The sequence below is a fragment of the Oryx dammah genome, unplaced genomic scaffold (genome assembly GCF_014754425.2).
Source record: "Oryx dammah isolate SB20612 unplaced genomic scaffold, SCBI_Odam_1.1 HiC_scaffold_5, whole genome shotgun sequence".
Taxonomy (NCBI): domain Eukaryota; kingdom Metazoa; phylum Chordata; class Mammalia; order Artiodactyla; family Bovidae; genus Oryx; species Oryx dammah.
Window position 1 is genome coordinate 26,966,693 of NW_024070189.1, and position 16,130 is coordinate 26,982,822.

The 16,130-nt window shown below is 36.5% G+C and overlaps 1 protein-coding gene across 2 annotated transcripts in view; it reads right to left on the minus strand.

Moving 5' to 3' along the window:
* Positions 1-4,290: 4,290 nt before the first annotated feature.
* VCAN (versican) overlaps positions 4,291-16,130 on the minus strand; it is a 118,870-nt gene continuing 107,030 nt past the window's right edge. For both annotated transcript variants that reach the window (XM_040239420.1, XM_040239421.1), the window contains 3 exons: positions 12,131-12,275; positions 6,438-6,620; positions 4,291-6,291 (listed from right to left, as the gene is read on the minus strand). In XM_040239420.1, the coding sequence (XP_040095354.1) occupies positions 6,164-6,291; positions 6,438-6,620; positions 12,131-12,275 (456 nt within the window). In that variant the 3' untranslated portion in view covers positions 4,291-6,163. The remainder of the gene's footprint in view (positions 6,292-6,437; positions 6,621-12,130; positions 12,276-16,130) is intronic.

The window sequence follows — 16,130 nt, forward strand, 5'->3', positions numbered from 1 at the left end:
AAGGAGATCCAACCAGTCCATCCTAAAGGAGATCAGTCCTGGGTGTTCATTGGAAGGACTGATGTTGAAGCTGAAACTCCAATACTTTGGCCACCTGATGTGAAGAGTTGACTCATTTGAAAAGACCCTGATGCTGGGAAAGATTGAGGGCAGGAGGAAAAGGGGTTTGGGTAAACTCCAGGAGTTGGTGATGGACAGGGAGGCCTGGCGTGCTGCGGTTCATGGGGTCGCAGAGTCGTACACGACTGAATGACTGAACTGAACTGAACTGAAGAAGGTGTCTGTGGTGGAGGCCATTGGTTTTACTTTTGCATCTTTCTAAAACCAGTTCTCCTAGACTTTAGAATTCATCAGATCACCCTGAGTGCTTGTGAAAACCCAGGTTGCTCTTCTCAGTCCTAAAATTTCTATTTCTTTAGGGCAGGGTCTGAGGATTTGTATTTCTTACAAATTTCTAGGTGATGTTAATGCTGTTGTTTCAGAGAACAAGCTTTGAAAATCTAAAGCTTTAGAATAAACCAAAACCATTTATTAAAAACAAACAAACAAACAAACAAAAATCCCATCACATCAAACACACTCTTCATCTGTCCTGAGTCTTAGGATGCACTGATCTGGGATGTAAAAATTATAAACAAACAAAAGGACAAATCCAAATGAATGACTCTAGTGACACCAATAAATTTTAAGAAGGATTTCATTGAGATGTCAACTGACAAATAATTGAAAATAATTTTTGATAGACCACTATGTGATTTTTGGCATATAATTTAAAAAAAAGTTTAAAAAAATTGAGTAGCTTTGCAGAATAAAACTATCATTTCCATTTAGTTACGTAAGGTTTTTCCATTTTTAAATCTATAAGAATAAAATAGGAATAGAATTGATGCTAAGCCATGACACATTCTAGTTTCACGGAAATGTGAATTGGGATAAACAGTCCTAATCATCTCATTGAGCTGTATTTTTAATAAAATGTTACAATTTGTGTAATGACTTTTCAAATTTTGTAAGAACATTGTGTTGTTTTGACCAATTTTATATCTGTAAATTACAATGATAATCCAGATTTTTAACTTTACACCTTTATGTTTATGTTCCTAAAATTAATTTTTCACTTCAAAGTACAAATTTTGATGGATATGTGTTTATAGCTTAATCAATAGAAGATTTTCAAGCACATAAATATATAATATTTAGATATAATTACATGGGGGAAGTGAAATTAAAAAACCAAGTCCAAAAATAAGAAAAACATAAAATATCTGACTGTTAAAAGATTATTTTTCTTCAGTTGTTTTTTAGATGGATGAGAATGGGAATCAAACTAGTATGATATTTAGAGTCCTGCTGAATATATTTAAGGGTGATGTTACATGTTTATTTTAGAATGGCAATATTTATAATATGCCAAAAACAAAGTCCTTTATAATTGTTTTACTCTGTGATGAAAAACATTTTGGTTGACGATGTCAGATGTGATGGGAACACAGTTTAAAGTTTTATTTTAAAGTAAATACTACCAAAATCATTTACAGTTTACAGCCTTAAGGCAATCAACTTTTAATCTTCAACAGGGATCATTTGATGGATTCAGACAGGACTGTGAATTAAATTCCAATTAAAACCCAAGCTTTGCTTATTCTGTAAACATCTCAACAAAAACCATTCTTGTTCTTGTTTGGCATTTGCTCTTTCTAGTGCAGCTGGGATCCAAACACACAGAAATGAGTAATAATGGGAAAAGATTACACATTCTTGAATGACTCATTCAAAGACCTTTATCAACTTTCTGTATAGACTGTTTTAGAAAAGAATCATTTGGATAAATTCTGGTGTGTTTAGCAAATGGGAACTGCAGCACAATTAAAAAAAAAAAAGATGTACAAGTTGTATGAAACCATCACTGCAGGGCCTTTTTCTTCAGAAATTCTTTCACTGCATTTGTAATACTGCTGCTGCTGCTAAGTTGCTTCAGTCGTGTCCGACTCTGTGCGACCCCATAGACGGGGGCCCACTGTCTCTGGGATTCTCCAGGCAAGAACACTGAAGTGGGTTGCGATTTCCTTCTCCAATGCATGAAAGAGAAAAGCGAAAGTGAAGTCGCTCAGTCGTGCCAGACTCTTAGCGACCCCATGGACTGCAGCCTACCAGGCTCCTCCGTCCATGGGAGTTTCCAGGCAAGAGTACTGGAGTGGGGCGCCATTGCCTTCTCCGCATTTGTAATACTAGGAAACATTAAAAGAAACAATAAAACATGTTGAAGCTATCACCGAGGCTTTAACCACTTGATAGTAACATCTTCTGCTTTTATCTAAGATATATTTCCTCTTGGAGATTTCTTTGCTTGGGAGACACTCATGTATAGCCCATTCATGAAAGCAACTCTGCACTTTTTGGCAATCTATTATATTCTTTTCTGTCCGTTCCAAACTCAGTAACTTAGGTTTGCATGATATATGCCTTCTGGACAATTAGCTCAAGGCTAATCCAGTTCTTACTTTCTGTTCTGTAATTGAAAATTCACTTAATATCAGCAAAGTTGCTATCACATCAAAATGATGTATTCCTCCCTACGGGGCTTCCCTGGTGGTGCAGTGGTAAAGCGTCCACCTGCCAATGCAGGAGACACAAGTTTGGTCCCTGAGTCAGGAGGATCCTCTGGGGAAACAAATGGCAACCCACTCCAGTATTCTTGCCTGGAAAACTCCAGGGACAGAGGAGCCTGACTGGCTACAGTCCAGGGGGTTGCAGAGCAGAAAGGACTTAGCAACTGAACAACATTCCTCCCTATACAATCTCTCATATCTTCTATTTCAGCTACCCCATAAGACCACCTCTTCTTACATAGCTCCTTACTGGCACATTCTTCCCCTGATACGCAACCCAGGTTTTAGAAATGAATAGAAAACTGCCTCTGGCTGATATTGAGTAGTGCTGAGTCTCCTTAAACTTCTCACTTTGTCCTAGTATTATAGGTAATGGAACATCTCATAGCCTCTATTATTTGTACCTAGATCAATAAAAGTTTATTTATAAACATCTAATAAGGGTGTATGTGTGATTGGGCTCCATCACCCAGTCATGTCTGACTCTTGTGACCCCATGGACGATAGCCTGCCAGGCTCCTCTGTCCATGAAATTCTCCAGGCAAGAATACTGGTGTGGGTTGCCATTTCCTTCTCCAAGGGATCTTCCCAACCCAGGAATCAAATCCACGTCTCTTGAGTACCCTGCACTGGCACAGAGAGGTGGACCACTGTGCCACATACTTACACACTCCCTGGGGTAATTTCTCTTTAAAGGTCTGTATACATATGACAGCACATTAAAAGGACAAGCTCAACAAGGCAAAGTATCTCTTCTGCGTCTAATCATGCCCTCCCGTGTATTTTTGACATTCCAAGAAGGAAACCTCCAAATAATTTTCCACTTACCTTTGTCCTTTATGATATCTTCTATACAACTGCAGAATATACAATGGATTTGTTCTTTCACAGCATCAATAAATATATTGAATAGAATTGACTGTAAAATAACTTACATGGGATGCATTCAGTATAAAAAAACTTACATTGGCAGAAACCTGTGTAGCTTGCTCACTGTAGAATCTCCAGGGCCTAGTCCAGTGCCTAATACATAGTAAGTATTTGGTAATAGTGAATGAGTGAAAATAAAGGAATGAATGAATATCTGGATGGACAGGAACTTGGTGTTTGTGACATCTTCTGATTGTTTTGTTAGATACGATCTTCTAGCCAGTAAATTAACCTCCTGAATGGTTAACAACTGAGAATATATTATTTTATATTTTTATTGAGAGTATCATGCAGGTGGTAAAGATGACATGCATCCTCTACAAACAAACTATGCAACTGGGGACAAATGACTTAAATTCTCTATGCTGTTCCCTCATCAATCAGACAGTAACAGCCTCTCTCTGGGGCTTGTTGGGAGATGATGCGCATGAAACCCTTGGCCTGGGTAATAGGAAGAATTGTGTAAGTGTGGCCTATCACTTTTCCTATTGCATGTTTCTTTCATCTTTGAGATCAATGCCTAAGAATGCGGTTGTAAACATTATCAGAGTTACTGTCTCCAATTTTTGCAGGGACATTTATAATCATCTCTCTGCTAGCCATAAAATCATTTCATCCAAGCCAGCAGCTTGTATTCCATGACAGATCTAGAATGTAAAAATGTTGGTGCACATTAGGATTTAAAGTTATAAATATGTAAATAAATACATGTAATTATTTAAAAATGTAAATAACCAGACCAGTCACAGTATAGTAAAAGAAGGATTTTAGGTTTCTTTGGTGAAACAAAAGCAGGTATAAAAAAGTTACAAAGATTTTAGATTTTCATTCACAAAAAAAAAAAAACCCAATCATTCACATTTTACACTATACATGTTATAATATAAATACAGGAACGTATTATGTGCATTGTAATGAAAGAGGAAAAATTAAAACCTCATAGGTAAACACAGAGTTTTTCTGTGCTCTAGAACACCCAAAGGTTGATCACATTTAACACAGCAACCAAGGAAACTTGCCTAAAGACAGTGTGTATGATTGTGGCTACTGTGGCTCCTTCTGGTCAAAAGAGGTTTTGAGAAAAAGAATCCCTGCTGGGTCTGCTCTTTTTCTATTCGCATTTTATTTATTATCTTGAGCTCTCAAGATCACTCTAAACTAAAATTAGGAAAAAGACACCTAAATGCTTTCTTTCCATCGCAGGGTTTCTTTAAACATTAAATTAAGCAGATAATAATTCAAAGTCATCTTTAGCAGTCATTTTATTCAAATTAAGGGGAGAAAATGGAGTGGGAAGAGATCGGGAGAAATTCCAACACATACACTCCACCTAATAAGAAGCAACGCCCATACTATCTCTATATATGTGCTCCTTGCTTAGAATGGGCAAACACCATTTGCTGAAAGCTATACACTTTTCCACTCTTCTTTATAATAAAACACTTAATGCATTCTATCCATCACATTATTTAATCAGGGACAGAGTACCTAGATTATACGATTCCAAACTGTGAGGGAAGTATAAAGGCTAAAACCGAAAAATAACTACCAACTACGTCAATGTTCAGGTTTGAGGGAAAATAACATCCAATAAATTAAATCAGTATGGCTTACTTCATTTATTTATGTATGCTTCACAGCTGCAGCATTCATACATGAACATTCAAAACTTTATAAAAGATTAAAATGGTTATATATACAAAATTTCTTTCTTTGAATGTGTGTTGTTTTAACAAACCCCCTCCCTCCAGAACCCTAGGTCTATATCCATTTGAAATGTGTTGATCTGTAATCTTGCAGGTTAGTGTTATGAAAGCCATTAAAAAGGAGACCCAGTTGAGTTAATAATTAGCACTTTGACCCCTAGAAAATGCTCCTGGTCATAAAAAAGTCCTCCATTCAGGCCTTTCTTGTAAGTGAAAAAAAAGGAACGCAGCAAAAAAATAAAATAAAAAAAATAATAAAGAGTTCCATGTTGCAGTCTCTAGTTTCGTTGGGATCCCATTAGCCAGGCTTCAGCATCCCATGGAAGCCAACTGTACCTGTGCTGGAGATGGGACAGTGACCTACACAATTTTGTGTTTGTTAATTGTCCAGCAAAAACTGTCTTCAGTCTTGCTGACAAAGAGCAGGGAAAATCATTTCCAGCCTAAACAAACTACAAAAAGCAGCCGAACCAATGATTAAAGACCTCGAAGGCTCCGTAATCATCATTAAATATGCTTGAACTCAGTGTGACTTTTTATTTTATATACAGGATTAAAATCAACATTAAATCATCTTATTTACATTGCCATTGGTGCTGAAATGGAGCTTTTTAAATAGTACAGTAGGCTGGTATACATTATAAAATGGTCTGCACTGGAGGCAAATAGAAAACTAAAGAAATTAGGCTGGAAATGGTTCCACTCTGCTCTCATTTTCCTTTCTTTTGTTTGCTTTCTTTTTGAATGCCAATACTTTCATTTAAAATGTTTTGGGAGCACAGCAACCCAAAATGACTGGGCTGGATGGTGTTCCAAAAATCCAAACCAACTGATAATACTTCTCGAGGTGATAGGAAAGGCACAGGAAGTTAGGACTTTGGCTGAAATGATGAAAACATGTGTTTGCCATTTTAGGGATCAGCGCCTTGATTCTTGCCACCTTCGGCTCCAACGGTGATCATGTTTTGATGTATTTATTGAATTGTCCTTTGCTGATGAGGAATTTTTAAAATATTTCTTAGAATAAGTCCTTTGGTATGCAGATGCTACATGGAAGGAAAGAAAGAAAGAAAAGAAAACACAACAATATTACTTGCTCCATACCCTAAACTACCAAAACCGTAGCCGTAAAATGAGGGTGTCTAGTACTTGTTATAGCATGGTTGTCCATTCTTTCTAAAGGACCACTTACGGTTCAGGCAGGTAATTTTAGGCATAGCCCATCTTCCATTTCCTAGGCAACGGATAGTTGGAAGGTGGCGTTGAATGAAACCATCTTTGCAGTGATATCTAATCAAGGAGTTGATTTCATAACGAGGTTTCATCTTTCCAAAGGTCTTGGCATTTTCTACAACAGGGGGCTGGCCGCAAGCAACTAAAGAAAAGTAAATTGGGTTATTTCCAAATAATCTAAATATTTCTATTAGTAGGAGACACTCTTCTCTTTTTTCTTTCCTTTTTTATTTTACCCAATCAAGTACCTTCAGTAATCATTTAGATTAAGAAATTGAAAAATTTCAAGACAAAATGAAACACTGAGGCTTTGGGCCTGGTTTGAATCCCAGATTCTGTCATCTTGAATTGTGTGTGCGTATGTGTGTTTTAAAGGAAGCATAGGGCATATGGTTATACATTCATCTGTCTGTTTGGAAGAGCTACTTTTCTGAAAAAATTCCAAATTAAAAGGCATCTGTCTCATGTCACTTGTGGCCTATTGGTTTTGTCTCTATCCCAGTGGTTTTATTTACCACTCACCTGCACTTCAAACAGGCTACCCTGGCAGCTCAGCTGGTAAAGAATATGACCACAATGCGGGAGACCTGGGTTCGATCCCTGGGTTGGGAAAACCCCCTGGAGAAGGGAAAGGCTACCCACTCCAGTATTCTGGCCTGGAGAATTCCATGGACTGTATAGTCCATAGGGTCGCCAAGAGTAGGACACGACTGAGTGACTTTCACTTTCACTTTTCACTTCAAATAATAAGATTTGTAACAATTAATTACTACTTCTACTTCCCTGAAAAAATTTACAATGTATAATAACAATATAGCTCTAAAATATGGACTTTTCAGTATAGAAAATATATCCAGGTTCAATTATGCTTATTTGCTCTTTCTGTCTTCTCTATGGAGACAGAGCAAGTCAAGACATAGTATTCATGCCTCAATAATTACCTATATATATAAATTTCAACTCTTAAGAAAGGTAAGTAAAGGAAAATCTTAGAATATATAACCATCGTTTTTAACCTACAATAAAAAATTCTGAATAGCAACAAACTTAGTGATGGTAGAAATAGTAAAAAGGAAATAACATTAAAAAAAAAAAACTTTGTAATTTTGAAATTCAAGAAGGTGGGAAAATTGATTCAACTGCATTTGTATTAATTTGTAATTTTACTCATATTAGTGTACTTGCTTTAAAAATATACTAATTTAACTCTAAGTGATTGTGTTTTGCTATATAGCTCTAATAAAAATATAACTTAACTTCAATATAATTTCCCTAAATGACATTTCCTACCCATAGTTTACTTTAAGAATGCCATCATAAGGCCTACAAGGGTATGTCATAGTCTCTTATGACATAATGCAAATCTTCAATGGGAGAATGATTACCAGAAACCTAGATACCAAGATGTTTAGATGTCAACATCCTAAAATAACCAGGCAAGAATACTAGCATGGATTGTCATGCCCTCCTCCAGGGAATCTTCCTGACTCAGGGATCGAACCCGTGTGTCTCTTATGTCTCCTGCACTGGCAGGAGGGTTCTTTACCCCTAGCGCTACCTGGGAAGCCCATTAAAAGGTTGCGAATGTTAAATTTACATATCCAGAAGGCTCTTTACAACCATATTCTTTTGCAGTGACAAATGTAGGTTTAACTTAAATATTTAGCTCTTTAATTTACTTCTGCCTAACAACACAAGTTAGAAAGTATTGACCCCACAGCAAACAAAATTGTCTTTAATAAAACACAATCCAGGCATAGTTTTTCATTCACATAAGAAATTGTGTCTCAGATAGACATAACCTAAAAATAGTTTATAAAATCCTACTATCTAAAACTAAGAAATTAGAAGTATTTGTGCATACATTTCATTTTCACAAATTCCTAGAAGGTAAACTGAGAATTCTATAATATGTTATGTTCAATTAATAGTCTACACTATATATAGTTCAATGATAACCCCCATCTGCATATCTATACTTCTTTTATTGTAATATGGAAAGTCTATACTAGGGCCCAGGCACCAGTAAGTACCAGATAGAATGAGATACCAATGATATAAATTAGATAACTCATACTTGATTCTGGCAAATTAAAAGTTATCTTTAAATTTGAGAGGAAAGCAATGTATAGATTTCTTCCAAAACTATAAATGAAGACTTATTTTGAAGTTAAAAAAATTCAAGGAGTGTGGTGTTGGCAAGGAAAGGCAAATAGACTAGAAATAGATCCACATATATATGCTTGATATTTGACAGAGCAACATGGCAGAGCAGTAGCAAAAAGGTAGTTTTTTTCATTTGGACAATTGGGTATTCATAAGGAAAAAAAATGTATTTGCTTCCCTACCTCAGAGAGTCCATGGGAGATCAGTTCTAGATGGTGCACATATATAAATGTAAAAGATAAAACTATAAAGCATTTAGCAAACAACATAGGATATCTTTCCAATGTTAGGGTAGGTAAGAATTTCTTACGACACAACAAGGCTTAAACCATAAAAGAAAACTCAACAAAATAAACAGCTCTATTCATCAAAAAATGCCACAGGGTAAAGACAAGCTACAAACTAGGAGTAGATATTTGCAACATACAATTATCAAGGGATTAGAAACTAGGACATTAAAAACAAAAACAAACAAACAAACAAAAACTCCTGCAAATCAATATATATAAGAGAAGCAAACAATCTTTCAAAATAAGCAACAGAAATGAGCAGATAGCTTACAAAAGAAGAGCTATACATATATGAAAAGACTTCTAAAAAGAATCATCCAAGACAATGCAAGTTAAATCAGAAGAGATAACATTTTATACCCACCAGACTGGCAAAAATTTCAAAGTCCGATAAGATCAAATGTTGGAGAAGATGTGGAGTAACAGGACCCCTCACACATTGCTGGTGGGAGTGCAAATTGGTACAACCACTTTGGAAAATAATTTGGCATTTTCTAGTCAATTTGATGGTATATATATCCTATGACTCAGCAGTTCACTCCTGGAGAAACACCCTATGGAAACTTGCAGAGATCTACCATAAACAAGTTCAAGAATATGCATAGTGACATTGTTTATAACTGCAAAAACACTGCATATAACCCAAATGTCCACTTGTAGAACTGATAAATAAAATGTTATATAGTCATACAATGTAATACTACACAGCAGCAACAATGAAGAAATACAGCTACATGCATGGATGACGTGGATTAATCTGACAAACACAATGCTGAACAAAAAGAGCAAGGCACAAAATACAAACTTAAAGTTCAAAAATGTGCAGAACTAAACAATTTGCTTACAGATACAAGCATAAGTGATCATTTAAAGAGAAAAGTAAGGGAATTAAGTTATTATCTGTGGCTGGATTTGGAGATAAATGGATGGGATTGGAAAAAACCTGCATAACACTCCAAAGATGCATGAATGGCATGTACTGAGGTTTGTTTTTTTTTAATATGTCTTTTGTAAATAATATAATTCTTCTTTGTAATTAATTAAAACTACCTAGGTCTGTAAAGATGTATAAATTATCTGTAAAGAGAAATGAGTCTATATAGACATTTATAAAATTCATAAAATTCCCCAGGGTAAAGATTAACAAAGAATTAAGTTTACATAAATAAAAATCAGACAGTAGGGAGATAAAATATACGAATTGTTTTGTTTTGGTTTCTTCCTCCTTTAATGAGGTAGACCTAATGTTTTGTAAATCTTTCCCCATTGGGAAATGTATACCGTGATGCTGCTTTTGTGAATCCTTTTTAGATATAGGCCTGTGGTTTTCAACCGGGGGCAGTTTTCTTCCTCTTCCCACTTTCCCAGGGATAGTTGGCAATGGCTAGAGATGTGGATGGCTGTCACAAAGCAGAGCAGGAGGATGTAGAGTTGGGGAGAATGCCTCTGGCATTCAGTGCATAGAGGGTAGTGTTGCGTGTTCAGTTGCTTAGTTGTATCAGACTCTTTGTGATCCCATGAGCTATAGCCCACCAGGCTCCTCTGTCCATGGGATTTTCCAGGCAAGAATAACTGGAGTGGGTTGCCATTCCCTCCTCCCGGGGATATACCTGACCCAGGGAGCGAACCCATGTCTCTTGCGTCTCCTGCACTGGCAGGTGGATTCTTTACCACTGAGCCACCTGGGAGGCCATAGAGGGCAGAGAAGATGCTAAACATTCTGCAAGGTACAGAACAGCCCCCCACAACTAAGGACTGTCTAGTACAAAATGTCAATAATGCTGCTGTAATATACCCTAGTATGGGAAAAAATAACACTGGAAATAAAAGAATGTTTGGGTCATAAACTGAAAAGTATGACTCCAGGGCATTTGGATATCTAAGAAGGCAAACATGACATTTGGACAAAGACAGACAGTTCCTTAAGGACTTCTTACACTAGGGAACAACAGGGAAACAGCAGGGAAAACAGCTGTTTTCACAAGCTTAATGGCATAAGTGCTAAAGTAACATACATAGTCAGGAAAGCTGCTCACATAGAAAGGATATTCAGAATAAATTCTATTTTAGAGAAGAGAATAGCAGAGTGAAGTAATCACAGATAACAGCTGAGTTTCGACTCAGCTTTGTGTAAATTACTGTTCTCTGTCTTTTAACAGAATTTCTCACTGGTGTTTAAGTCTTTTCTAAAATAGCTATAGAGTATATATTTTTAGTTTTATTATTTTTATATTAAAAAATAAGTCAAATGGATTTTATATTTTGCATTTGTACTTTGTACTCTTAATTGAGGTGGGTAAAATCTGGGTCTAGAAGTTAAATATGCATGTGCTAACACCATTATCAATTGTAACCAGGTTTAAAAATTGTGATGCAATTCTTGTTTTTTTTTTTTAAGGAAGAAGTCTACATAGTGTGGCTTAGAATTCAAACATATTGGTCAATGATAAATACTGAAAAATCAGCTTTCTTAATTTTATCTGTTAATGTCAGCTAAGCAATTCTCCTCATTCTAGAACTTACATTATAAATGTTTTTGTTTTAACATTTCTTGAAAATAGTCATAATAGATATAGGGATGGTATTTTTGTTCTGTGGTTTATGAGCATAGATTGAGCTTCTAAGGGACTGACTGAAAAACTCAAAGGCCTATAAAGACCAGGAGCTTAACCAAAAAGGAGGGAAAGGACCGCAATGAGGTGGGGACCACAGTCCCCACCAAGGCAGGGCAGTGTTTTTTAGTTGCAGTACTTTAAGCCACTGATAAATTTGAACATGAGCCAAATGGCACTAAGTGGTCTTTTTTATTTGTAAGTAAAAAATAATTCACATTATCTTATGGTATATTCCAGTTTTTTATTTTTGACAACTAATTTTTTTAATGCTTTCCTCATCAAAATTAACAGATCTGTGGGCCCTTGGGGCTGACAGTTGTTTTTCTTAAAAATACTGACAGGGTTTTTTTTTTTTTTTTCATAAATGCTACATTATTATCTTAAGCACTTGAAATCTAAAATGAAGACATTACTGAAAACAAACTTTTCAATTATATTGAGAAAGTAAACTGTTCCAGAGCAATAAGGATGCTGTATATGACATCCAGCTTATGTCTGAAAGAATGACGTTTATTCTTCCTGAATTTACTTGATAACTGAACTGCAGATTAAGTATACATTATTGATGGGTTAATCATTACCTGTTCCTTTCTTGCAGGTGTAGGTGAGATGGTAATTGCAGGGAACGTCATTCCACTGGCCATTCTCATGCCATATAATCACAACACAATCTTCTCCAGTAGAAAAGAAGCTGTCTGGTTGGTTTGGCCTCCAGTTCTCATATTGCTGTAAAAATGCAGGGAAAGATAACTGTGGAAGCATACTGTAAAAGTGATGGCTCCATTACAGCACAATTGAGTTAGAATGGGCTCAGCAATTCCTGTTGAACAAGTTAGCTCAAATAATTTTGGTGGTAAAGATTTTTACACTTTGAGTGGAAAATATGTGTTATCTCGAAGTCTCTCTTCAAGAAATATGCATATTTTTTCCTTTGACAATGAGATATATCTAAGGAATTTGGTGCTATTAATAGTACTTCCCAGTGGTGCTAGTGGTAAAGAACTCCCCTGCCAATATAGGAGACAAGAGATGCGGGTTCGATCCCTGGGTCAAGAAGATCCCCTGGAGGAGGGCATAGCAACCCACTCCAGTATTCTTGCCTGGAGGATCCCACAGACAGAGGAGCCTGGCGGTCTACTGTCCACAGTGTCGCAAAGAGTCGGACACAACTGAAATGACTTAGTGTGCATGCGTGTATCCTAGATTTCTAAATATGAAATCAATGCTCATTTTAAGAATTTTAACCATGGCATTATTGTTAATTGTAACAGCCTTAATGGCAGTGCAACAACTAGAGATAAAAATCATAAACTCGGCACTCTAATCTACATACTTTCTTCCAGACCCTATGTGTACATATACTTTTATATAGTTGTGATTATAGTGGAATAAAAGGTTCAGTCCTTCATTTATATTTTTATCACTATAAAGTAACTTTCTTTGTCTTACTGAATTGTTTTATCTGAATTCTTTGATATATTGATATATATGTAAATTGTTATATTTGCTATATTTGTTTTTTTATTTATCCAATATACCTATGCCCATCATTTTACATTCAACTTCCCTGAGTAATTCCGCTTTAGATATGATTCTCATGTGCACCATACAGTTGTGTTTTGCTTTATGATCCGATCTGCAAGTTTTTTTAATAGGAACATTTATCACATTTTTATATATTGATATACAAGATAATGCTTTTAAAATACATCTTATTAAAAATGTTTTTTTAATGAATGTTCAGATAATTAAAAAGAATTTTATTGATCTGATGTTTTTCTACTGGTTGCCTTTATATCTTTAGATAATTCCTATTGATTCTCTAGTTTGAGCAATGACATGTAACCAGAAATATCTTTTGCCTTCCACTAGTTTCACTTTTCACTTTCATGCATTGGAGGAGGAAATGGCAACCCACTCCAGTGTTCTTGCCTGGAGAATCCCAGGGACGGTGGAGCCTGATGGGCTACTGTCTATGGGGTCGCACAGAGTCGGACATGACTGAAGTGACTTAGCAGCAGCAGCAGCAGCAGCAGTAATACTTGGAACATGGAACAACAGACTGGTTCAAAATTGGGAAAAGGAGTACTTCAAGGCTATATATTGTCACCCTGCTTATTTAACTTATATGCAGAGTGCATCATGAGAAATGCCAGACTGGATGAAGCACAAGCTGGATTGATGCTTTTGAACTGTGGTGTTGGAGGAGATTCCTCAGAGTCCCTTGGAATACAAGGAGATCAAACCAGTCAATGCTAAAGGAAATCAATTCTGAATATTCATTGGAAGGACTGGTGCTGAAGCTGAAACTCCAGTACTTTGGCCACCTGATGCGAAGAACTGACTCATTGGAAAAGACCTTGATGCTGGGAAAGATTGAAGGTAGAAGGAGAAGGGGACAATGGAGGATGAGACTGTTGAATGGCAACCTGTCCAGTTGGTGATGGACAGGGAAGCCTAGCATGCTGTAGACCATGGGGTCGCAAAGGGTCAAACACGACTGAGCAACCAAACTGAACTGAACTGAACAGTGATACTTGCTTTTTATTTTAGCACCAATAATAGATGAAACCCTATTCTAGGTACTTGGTATGCGTTATTTCTTACAATGATCCAGCAAGACTGGGAATAACTTGGACCTTAGAAATGTTAAACACTCAGAACTTTTCAGTTTACATTCAATTTTTTGTCACCTTAAAATGCAGCCTCCATATCAAGCAACAATTACATGAAAAACATAGTCCTTATGCCTATTCAAAAACTTATGCCTATTCAAAAACAAACTTTAGTGAGATGAAAATAATATTGGATGCTAAAGCTGAAACTCCAGTACTTTGGCCACCTCATGCGAAGAGTTGACTCATTGGAAAAGACTCTGATGCTGGGAGGGCCTGAGGGCAGGAGGAGAAGGGGACGACAGAGGATGAGATGGCTGGATGGCATCATCGACTCAATGGACGAGTTTGAGTGAACTCCGCGAGCTGGTGATGGACAGGGAAGCCTGGCATGCTGCAATTCATGGGGTCGCAAAGAGTCGGACACGACGGAGCGACTGAACTGAACTGAACTGATAAATAAGAAAGCAGTTTCCCAGCTTCCAGACTCTTAACTAGAATGTGATACGGGACAAGTTTGTTCAGGGTCTGTCTGACTCAACTTGGGTACTGCTTTCCCAATATGCTTTGCTTACTGTCAGCTTTTACAACACATCTAATGTTGACCAGACTGGTGGAGACACATTTCCCTCATCTGAAAGGAATATAGGTTCAGATTTATGGGACAACAGCAAATATGATATCTCTCTGGGCATACAGATTTATTCATCTTTTCTTGAATTATATTTAAAATTAATTTATAGTGGTAAAGAATCTGCCTACCAATGCAGGAGATGTAAAAGACGCAGGTTTGATCCCTGGGTCTGAAGGATCCCCTGGAGAAGGGCAACTCACTCCAGTATTCTTGCCTGGAGAATCCCATGGACAGAGGGGCCTGGCAGGCTACAGTCCATTGGGTTGCAAACAGTCAGACACGACTGAAGTGACTTAGCATGCATGCACTTTGAATTAAATTTAAAATAAGTTTGTGTGTAGAAAACAAACTTATGGTTACCAAGGGGAGAAGAAAGGAGGAAGAGATAAATTGAGAGGTTGGGATTGATATATATATAATAGATAAGTATACATAAAATAGATAACTAATAAGGACCTACTGTACTGCTCAGGAAACTCTACTCAAAACTCTGTAATGACCTCTATGGGTAAATAGTCTTAAAAAGAGCATGTGTGTGTATATATATATATATAACTGATTCACTTTGCTATACAGCAGAAACTAACAACATTGTAAATCAACTATACTCCAATAAAAATTTTTAAAAAGGGGGGAAAATAAGTCTATGGTTGCAACAATGAATTAGATTCTATTTGATAAAAGAGAAGAAAGAACTGAATATGACTGAAGGCAATTGTTCCTAATTCAGAGCATGCCAAGAGGTGGTCCTGCTAGTTATTTCCAAAAGTACTATGGCTATTTTTATGTTTTAAGAAAACATATAGTAAATTTACTAGAAAATGGTTCTAATTTTCCTTCCTGCTCAGAAAAAAAAAATGTGGTTTTTAAAACTTTAAAATATAGCGAAACAACCTAGATCTTTGAAAAATAACTTGTGAGATGAAGACCTTAAGTTTGAAAGGTAGAAAATTAAGAGATCTTCTATTTTTCCTTCAATCTCTTTGCTGAACTTTGCTTTGAAATACACCTCAATCATGTGAAAATTAAGGTAGGAGACAAGAGACCTCTGCTCTGTAAAGAAGAGTCTCTGAAAAGTGATACAACTTTTTTCCCCATAGCACAGAATTAAGGATGTTTTTATGGCTCTTGTGGAAATCCAGAAATTACATGGATTTAAATGCATTCTCTTAGCCTGGAGGGTACCGCCGAGTTACCCACTAGATGACCCCTGGAAAGATGCTTAGAGGACCATACACACCAAGCCAGTCTGCCTGCCAGGTTTTCCTGCAACAAGGAACTGACGTTTGATCTGACCTAGGTTTCAAATTATTTCTTTATCTTCCTTTCCTT